The sequence below is a fragment of the Sinocyclocheilus anshuiensis genome, unplaced genomic scaffold, assembly GCF_001515605.1.
Source record: "Sinocyclocheilus anshuiensis isolate Anshui unplaced genomic scaffold, SAMN03320099.WGS_v1.1 scaffold1423, whole genome shotgun sequence".
Lineage (NCBI taxonomy): Eukaryota > Metazoa > Chordata > Actinopteri > Cypriniformes > Cyprinidae > Sinocyclocheilus > Sinocyclocheilus anshuiensis.
In genome coordinates, this window is record NW_015536552.1 from 92,762 (window position 1) to 102,060 (window position 9,299).

General features: G+C 34.2%; 2 protein-coding genes across 2 annotated transcripts in view; both read left to right on the forward strand.

Moving 5' to 3' along the window:
* Nucleotides 1–200: 200 nt before the first annotated feature.
* On the forward strand, nucleotides 201–5,226 carry LOC107701244 (NADH dehydrogenase [ubiquinone] 1 alpha subcomplex subunit 9, mitochondrial-like). Its single transcript, XM_016503210.1, has 12 exons — nucleotides 201–284; nucleotides 1,060–1,230; nucleotides 1,337–1,434; nucleotides 1,535–1,588; nucleotides 2,211–2,248; nucleotides 2,924–3,065; nucleotides 3,233–3,335; nucleotides 3,492–3,562; nucleotides 3,653–3,744; nucleotides 3,854–3,949; nucleotides 4,753–4,819; nucleotides 4,904–5,226. The coding sequence occupies exons 1-12, from the start codon at nucleotides 230–232 to the stop codon at nucleotides 5,072–5,074; spliced, it is 1,158 nt and encodes a 385-aa protein (XP_016358696.1). The 5' UTR covers nucleotides 201–229; the 3' UTR covers nucleotides 5,075–5,226.
* A 1,094-nt stretch (nucleotides 5,227–6,320) lies between these two features.
* Nucleotides 6,321–9,299, forward strand: part of LOC107701167 (probable polypeptide N-acetylgalactosaminyltransferase 8) — a 6,167-nt gene continuing 3,188 nt past the window's right edge. Inside the window, exons 1-6 of the mRNA XM_016503138.1 lie at nucleotides 6,321–6,495; nucleotides 6,576–6,813; nucleotides 6,953–6,956; nucleotides 7,782–7,899; nucleotides 8,214–8,397; nucleotides 8,483–8,680. Of these exons, the coding sequence (XP_016358624.1) occupies nucleotides 6,321–6,495; nucleotides 6,576–6,813; nucleotides 6,953–6,956; nucleotides 7,782–7,899; nucleotides 8,214–8,397; nucleotides 8,483–8,680 (917 nt within the window). The remainder of the gene's footprint in view (nucleotides 6,496–6,575; nucleotides 6,814–6,952; nucleotides 6,957–7,781; nucleotides 7,900–8,213; nucleotides 8,398–8,482; nucleotides 8,681–9,299) is intronic.

Below are 9,299 nucleotides of genomic sequence, written 5' to 3' on the forward strand. Positions count from 1 at the left end.
TGGAGAAAATCCTTTATATAGGCTATCGTCCGAACCCGACGCTTTCTGTTTTGTTTTTATAATATATTTATAGCTTAGTTTTTGCTACTTCGACGTACTTAAAATTATACAAGAAAAAAATATCTTTCTATAAGTTCTTACCGTACCGTCCCTAAAATTCAGCTTTGGCGTTTTTCGGTTTGAGTTTGACCCTCCCTAGCTTCCGTTCTTCGTGCTGACGGCCAGAGTCATGGCGGTTGTCACTGTGATTTGCCGTCCTGCGGGTGTCCTTCCTAAGCTTTCAGGTGAGTTCACAGTTAGATTAGTTTACAATGCACACAGTGGGACTGTATATAAACACTATTATGGTTGAGGCTGTTAACAGAACGAATAATATAGCGATTAGATGATGTTTAAAGAAAGTCGTTGTCTTGTGTTTTGTGACCCCGGCTGAAGACATCAGGCCTCATTTGTGCACTGGTACAGTTGCAATATATTACTGTTGTCAGAAATATGCTACTATGTCATTTAAAACTATAAACACGGGCGTTTTTACTGTAAGATTTTAATTTTTTATGTATTTTCAACCTAATGCAGTAATTGTGTGCGCTGTGCGGTGCAGCATAATCGGAGACTGTCTCAAAACATACCTAGAGAGAATTTATAGACATCACAAGCGCACCCAGAACGCTTCTTTTATTATTTTCTAATTCCTTTATACGTTCTGCAACCTTTATCATGTAATAAGGTTATGCTAAGTATTGTTATTCTGAAACTCGCACTGCCCTATTAACCCTGTAAAGCCTGAATAATGAAAAGCCAGAATTTTTTTTTTTTTATTAAATACTTTTTGTAAAATAAAATCAAAAAAAAACTTTTCATATCACATTGAAGTCATTGTTGTAGAAGGCATGTAGAACAGATTTTTCAGCTAAGTTTCGACTGTTGATCATTTAGAGGCCTTAGAAATTCATGTGTCAAATATTATACAGCAGGCTTTAGAGGGTTAAGATACAGTTTTGTCAGTGTACTTGAATTATTTAAATAGACATATTTTGTTTTTATTTCTTCTGTCATCAGGCACCTGCTCTCCAGTGTTGCTGGCGGCTGGTCCTGTGACCGTTCAGCACAGGAAGATCCATCATGCCATGGTGCCCAGAGGAAAAGGAGGCCGCTCATCCTCCAGTGGAGTAGCTGCGACAGTGTTCGGAGCCACTGGCTTCCTGGGGAGATATGTTGTCAGCCGACTCGGTGAGTCATGATATTATTCATTGTAAAAACCAAAATGAGCCTCATTCACTTACAAGCCATCCATTGCTGTTTCATTGGTTTGAAAAGTTGTACGTGTTTGTTTTAGGACGTATGGGCTCCCAGATCGTGATTCCTCACCGATGTGACCAGTACCATCTCATGTACCTCAGACCTATGGGTGATCTGGGCCAGATCATCTTTATGGTAAATGGACTCACCACCATTTGTGTTATATCCAGAGGAAGAGTTTCCTCTCTAATGAAAGTGGCCTAAACTAATCAAATGCGTTAGGATGCTTTTACAGGAATGGGATGCAAGAGATAAGGAATCGATCAAAAGAGCAATTTCTCACTCCAACATAGGGCTGGACAATAATTCAATATCAATATATATCGCGATATAATTTTTTTCAATAACGGTGATATGATTTTTAAACACATTTCCGATATTTCGATATACATTACCAGTGTTTCCCATACATTGATTTATTTGTGGCGTTTGACTTCGTTGAATAAACATGAGCACTGCACGTTTCAAAATCAAAATGCGTCGCGGGTGTTTTATATGAATGTATCTCTGAAGGGAACCGACTGTCTTCAGAATAGTTTAGATGGCATTTTTATCTGATAAAGTACCGTTCATGAGCGGAGCTGCTTTGTTTACATGAGATTTATTTGACAGTGATTTCACATTTCTTGTTTGTATGAAGGCTAAATACCAATAAAAGGTGAACATTTATTTATTTGTGCCATTTTTTTCCTAAAATATTATATAGTTTTATAGGAGTAGGTTTCATAGAGTTGGCAAATAAATTTTTCATAAGTTTGTATGCACAGACATCTGTTGTGGCCGTTCTTGGCCGTTTTTATGAGGCTTTTTTAATAGTGTTCATATCGATATCGGAATTATATCGTATCGACCGAAATTAAGAAATATATCGTGATATAAATTTTGGCCATATCGTCCAGCCCTACTCCAACGTGGTGATCAACCTTGTGGGAAGAGAGTGGGAGACCAGGTACTAGAAAGTAGGGATTTTAAAAATACAATTAAAAGAAATTCAATGTTTACTGTGCTTGTGTGTAAGGCTGAATGATTTGGCCAGAGTTTTGTGAATATATATCAATATGGCTATATAATAATAATGATAATAATACAATAATGATGATAATAATATAAATATTTTAAAATAAATAAATAAAATGTAAAAATTACTAAAAACAAAACAAGAAATATTACTATTGTAATAATTCACTGTAAACAAAAACAATCAAATATTTAATAAAATATATTATTATAATAATTGTACTTTATTTGATCATTTTATGGCTGTCTTAATTTCTTCATTTTCAAACATTAAACTTTTATTGATGAGCTGTTCATGTGTAGGAACACACTGCCATGCTTCACTCGAACACATGCAGCACATATATTTATTTAATTAAACAGCAACCTTTGCAATTTGATAATCACGCACAAGTAATTTTGTAATTTCAGTTTTGATTTTGTTTCAAATTACTGTGCCAAAACATCAGAGCTTTACTATATCTCAAATGATCCTCAACCTGTCTAATGAACAAAATTCTTCCTAAACTAAACAAAATTCTAACTTGGATACCACAAGGTGGTTTGTAGATGTATTCAAATAGATTATATTTCTATAAAACATGCTGTCTTTTTCCCCTTTTTAAAGGAACTACAAGTTTGAAGATGTCTTCGTCTCCATGCCCCAGCAGATCGCAAGGGCAGCTCGTGAAGCCGGAATCAAAAAGTTCATACATATGTCCCACCTTAATGCAGATATCCGCAGCCCTTCCAAGTACCTAAGGAATAAGGTAAGGGTTTAATAATGTGGTCATATGCTTAATTAAAACCATGGGTGTGCCAATAGCCAATGATGTAGGTAAACTTTTCTAAAGTCAATAATAATGCATTTACAAATGTAAAGTGGATAATTGCACAGTTGTTGTGTCATAACTGGTCATGTGTTTAACTCTTGCAGGCTGTAGGTGAGGCAGTGGTGCGGGAAGAGTTCCCTGATGCCATCATTATGAAACCCTCTGAGTGCTTCGGAAGAGAGGATAGATTCTTGAACCACTTTGCTAGTAGGTGTCTGATTATATCCTGAAATCAGTTACTGATTGTAACTATTAAAAATATGCCTTGTTATTTTGTGATGACAGAAGTAGAATTTGGTCTGTCTTAAAGGGACAGTTCACCTGTTTGTTAAATTGATATTTCCTGTAATTGTTGTTGTTTAGACATGCGTTGGTTTGGTAAAGCTGTTCCTCTTATTGCAATTGGCAAGAAGACCTTCAAACAGCCTGTTCATGTGAGTATCAACCAGTCTGAACACAAGATCTTATGTAAATATTCATGGTCATGGTCTCTGATTATTTCAGATTAAAGATGCAATATTTTGCTTTTTAAAGCAAATGTGGTGGATGTGGCCAAAGCCATCGTTAATGCCATCAAAGACCCCGATGCTAATGGGAAAACATATGCTTTAGTTGGGTAAGAACCGGTCCAATTTCTCCTTCACTGTCTTCTAATTTAGGAAAATTCACACTTTTCAATCTATGGTTTCTTGTGTCTGAAACAATATGAATCTCTTGCTACACAGGCCCAACCGGTATCTACTGCATGACTTGGTGGAGTACATATATGCTCTGTCCCACAGGCCATATTTGGCTTACCCCATACCTCGCCCTCTCTATCAGTAAGCATTTCCTAAAAAATCAATTTACATTACTTATCTTAAAGGTGAAGTATGCCACTAGTGTCACAGGTTTCTGCAGGTTTTATGAAGGTAAATTATAAGAGTTTTTAAGCCCAAGTAAAGAAAATTTAAGGAATAAACTGGAACTATATAATATACTTTAATATGGCCTCTAAATGTAAATGTCTTGAGTTAGCAACACTTCAGAGTTTGAAAGTACAACTTACAACAGATCTCCATTACTTAATTTAATTTACCATAAAAAATGGCTTGAATACAACCACTAGAATATGGCATATCTATTACTGTACCTTCTGATCACACAACTTTTACATTTACTTAAGAAGCGAAATTACATAAAATAAGAAGTCTTGTTTTATTAGAAATGTATAAAAATGAAGTGTTTATATGCTTATTAAAACTAGAACACGTACCTGCCAAATTGGAAAATCAACTAAATTCAAAGGGAAAACAAGTTTTTTATACCCCATTGACAAATGTTTGTTCTTGTTTTAAGCATAAACTCAGTTAACTTTGTTCAATTCTTCAGAAAACAAGACTTCACATGTTTAGTTTGTGTCTGAAGTAAATTTATCTTGATTTAAGAAAGTTTAGATATTTGTATTGGGAAACAAAACAAGAAATTCTGAGGAATGCAACATTTAATGCCATGACTTTATGCCATGGATTAAGAGAATGTAGTTTGATAAAAATCATACAACCTTCACCTTTAACCTGAAAATTTACAGAAGTTTACCTACTTTGGCAGCCACATATATTCCCTTTGTGTTCTCTGGTTTTAGCCTCATCGCAAGATTTTTTGAGATGAACCCTTTCGAGCCCTGGACGACCTGTGATAAAGTCGACCGGGTATGTGTTTCAGAGCATTACAAAATTATACATTTAGTATATCATCAAGAACGTAACAAATAAGGTTGAAACCCTCATTTATAGTTCCACACAACGGACATGAAGTACCCTGACCTCCCAGGACTGGAGGATTTGGGCATTACACCTTCCTCCATTGAGCAGAAGGCCATTGAAACCTTGCGTCGCCATCGCCGTTACCGCTACCTGGATGCTGAGCTCGGAGAGACCAAGGCTGCCAAAACAGTCAGCTATTAAACAAGAGGCAGTGGCTCCTGTGTTCAGTCAGACCTCTGCTGGTCCTCACGTGTTGTCTAGTTTTACTTTTTCTGTACATAAATAAAGATATTCAACCTATAGCTTTTGCACGTTTTTTTTCCTCTTCCGCGTGCAATGCATTTTCTTACATTTGCCCGACATAGAAAAAAATTACAGATGGGACAGATCTGATTTTTTTAAATGTTAAACGTTTTGTGAACAACGTAGACACAATAATTTATATTTAATATTCAGTGCCTTTAAAATGACTTGTGGTCTTGTATGCTAAGTTATAGGTGATTTACATATTCAGTAGAAATTAGTATTGATCACATGACTTTGTTTGCTAATGTCATTCTAAGGTGAAGGTCATATTCAATATATTATTTAATTCAAGAGTTTTGTTTTGTGTTGCTACAATCAACTTTTCTTATTTAAAAATATATTTTTTTACAAAAATATTTTTTTTTAAAGTACATTTTACAAAAAAAAATTTAAAGAAAATAACTTATTCAGCAAAGATACATTAAAATGGATCAAAAGTGACAGTAAGGTATTTGTATTACTACAAAAAAAGTAATTTTTCAAAGCCTTTATAGGCTTTCTAACAAATACTGTTATTCTGAACTTTCTATTCATCAAAGAATTATGAAAAAAAAAATGTACCATGGTTTCTGCAAAAAAACAACAACGGTTTTCAACTTTGATAATAAATGCTTCTTGAAAACTAAATCAGCATATTGAAATTATTTCTGGAGGATCATGTGACACTGAAGACTGGAGTAATGATCGTTAAAAAAATAGTTTTGCGTCACAGGCGTAAATTACATTTTAAAATATATTTAAATACAAAACTTGTTTGAAATTGTAATCATATTTTACAGTATTGTTGTTTTTACTGTATTTTTGATCAAATAAATTCAGCTTTGGTTAGCATAAGAGACTTTTTTTTTTTTTTTTTTAAACATTAAATAATCTTACCAACTCCAATTGGTTTATTATAGTATAACATTATATGTATATATATATATATCACTTCCTGTATCATATGTTAGACACTAATAGGTTCTTAAGAACTTTGACTTCTGACCAAACCAGCAATACTTTAACCACTCCTATATCTCATATCAGAGGTGTCTTGTGTAAATCAAAGTACACCTTTGTTGACAGTCCGCTTTATGTACAGGCATTGGTATACCTTCTTTGTTTTTTTCTTGTAAATCATGGCCACAAAGACATTGTGAAAATGAAGATTGCTGCAAGAGTCCTGTGTTTGTTAGTTATTGTTGTCGTAGTTTACAGTCTCGTGAACATGTCATTTATCAGACAGGAGAGGAATAATGACAACAGGTTAAAAAGGATAGAATATCTGGAGGTTCTTGGAAGACTGAAGATCATTGAAAATCAAGTTTATAAAATAGGTGAGTTTGTGCTCATTACATTCATTTTGAGAACATTTTGAAGTTTATCATTATCTCAATTTACATACTTTAATTTTCAGCCAAATTAATAGAAGTCAAAAATCAAGTCAAAGAGGCTGTTGTGGAACAGAAAAGTACAAAGAAAACTGAGGTTAAGAAGTTGTATCCAAAATCACCTCTCTTCAGTTCATGGGGAGCTGAACTCACAGAAGAGGAGCAGATGGAAGCAGAGAGGCAGTTTCAAGAGTTCGGATACAATGTGTTCCTCAGTAACAGATTACCACTGAACAGAACAATCCCCGATACTCGAGACATCAGGTAACTGCTTTACAACTGTTTTCTAGTTTGATATATATTTTCTATTTTAAGGGGAGACACTGAAGGCAAAAACAATTTTCATGCACCTGTCAAGTTTGAGATTTTGGGCTATTTGATTTTCTATTAAGTGTTTTTTCAGACTAGTGGAAAGAAAACATCCAAAAGACACTGTTAAGTATTTATTTTATAGCACTTTATCTATTTGTGCCAATAGATTTCAATTACAATGCATGTTTTTAAAGGCCGTTTTCTCAAAATGAGTTTTTTTTCTCCTACACTGAGCCATAAATCTCCACTTCAGTAGCACTTACACACACCAAACTTAGATTTCAATTACAATGCATGTTTTTAAAGGCCGTTTTCTCAAAATGAGTTTTTTTTCTCCTACACTGAGCCATAAATCTCCACTTCAGTAGGACTTACACACACCAAACTTTACATTTTTATTCCTGTCTATATCCTGAAGGTTTTTAAAGAGGGATTTGTTCATATATAATTTGCTTGATTATATACAACATTTTAATCCCCCCAAAATTGTGAAAATATAGTGTTTTCTGTCCGTTCTAAGCATTTTCTGAATTATGGAGTGACAAAAATGAGATACCCAAAATTCCCTCTGTAAAAACCTTTAACTCTAATATTTCAAAATAAATTCAACAAAAATTTGAATTTTCAAACTAACATCATCCAGTGTTTACGATTTTTGTACTAGAAATGTATGCAAATGAGCGCATATTTCATTAAATAATGACTCGTTTGCATATCTAAACCTAACATTTTAGAAAACTTTTTAGAAAACCTAACATTTAGTAATGCAAAAAGTGTTTGCAATTATCAATGTAATCAATCAGCTGGGTAAGTAAGGCGATAACTATTAGTAATTTTTTTTACCTTATTCACCTGCAGTGTCTCGCCTTAATATATGTAATTTATTCCTCCTTTGATATACTGTATGTATATATATATATATATATATATATATATGTGTGTGTGTAGTCATTAAAAGGGCAATCCACAGCATCACTGACAAAACTCCTGCTCATCTGCTAAAGGAGATCATCCTGGTAGACGACTATAGCTCAAATGGTTAGTTTAGCCCTAGATATTTTCTTTTTTAAATATTAGACTTTCAGATTTTGAACTGTTTTTTTTTTCTAAACTGTTTTTCATGTGTCCAACATCAATCTGATATTTTTCTTTATATATAAAGAAAAAAAATAAACATAATTAATGGGAATATAGAAAGATTCATAAGACAAAAGTACTCATTAAGAAAAATATTTACAGTGTGCATGAATTAATTCATAAAATTATTTTATTAAATATAAGTTGTTATACTCAATATATTAATCGTTTAATATAACTATTTATTCTATTACATATCGTTAATTTCTTGACAGAGGATCTGCAATTGGCTCTAGATGAATATATTGATCTATTTAATAAAGACAAGCCTGGCTTAATCAAGAAAGTGAGACACAAAAGGCAGATGGGTCTTGCCAAGGCCCGAATCTCAGGCTGGGAAGCGGCCACAGGTCAGGTGGTAGCCATTCTGGATGCACACATTGAAGTTCATAAGGAATGGTAAATACTACCACAGTCTGAGTATGATAATAAGAGGGACTTAATATCTTTCCTAAATATACATTTGACTGCCGTATTGTTCTAGGGCAGAGCCACTACTTTCAAGAATCAAAGCAGACAGGACAGTAGTGCTGTCACCGGTGTTCGACAAAGTGCTTTTTGACACACTGGAGGTTGTTGAGTATATTCCTGCTGCTCATGCGTTTGACTGGAACCTCTGGTGCATGTATGAGTCCTTCCGGCCAGAATGGTACAAAAACTACAACCCATCCAAACCGGGGAAGTAAGTGGTGCACATTTTTCACTATTTTTAATCACCTTCACTTTCTATTGTTAATTTTAAATGGCCCTGGAATGTCACACACTTTGCAAAAAATAAAATGCAAAGAAAAATGATTCTGAACAAAGTCAAAACACAATCAACCTTAACACATCTCTGGCCAACACAATGCCATTAATAAATGAACGAACAATGAAACATGATTGAATAATGCAACATTTATAAAGACGTTTGCTTATTTGGTTCCTGAATGAATCTGTGTTTTTGAACTACTCAGTTAAGTGAACAATTTAATGTTTATTCAACCCGATCTCATGAAAGTGCGTATAAATAGTAGCCTACGCCAAATAAAAACTCGTGGTATTGATGCGCAAAAATGGACTTTGGCGTGCATATGATACGCATGTGTTTGGCGTGCATATAATACGCAGTTTTCGCGTGCATATGATACGAAATTTGTTGGCGTACATATGATACGCAGTTTTCACGCCTCTACCCCACAACCCTAAACCTACCCATCGCGTAGCATATACACGCCAAAGTCCATTTTTGCGTATCAATACCATGAGTTTTCGTTTTTATTTGGCGTACTATTTATACGCATTTTCATGAGACCGGGCTC

What these genes read in the sequence shown, in the direction of transcription:
- LOC107701244 (XM_016503210.1), top strand. Translation starts at nt 230, where the DNA reads ATGGCGGTTGTCACTGTGATTTGCCGTCCTGCGGGTGTCCTTCCTAAG. An exon ending in ATATGTTGTCAGCCGACTCG is followed by an intron (nt 1,231 to 1,336) that starts GTGAGTCATGAT and finishes TGTTTGTTTTAG; the next exon opens with GACGTATGGGCTCCCAGATC. An exon ending in ATTCTTGAACCACTTTGCTA is followed by an intron (nt 3,336 to 3,491) that starts GTAGGTGTCTGA and finishes GTTGTTGTTTAG; the next exon opens with ACATGCGTTGGTTTGGTAAA.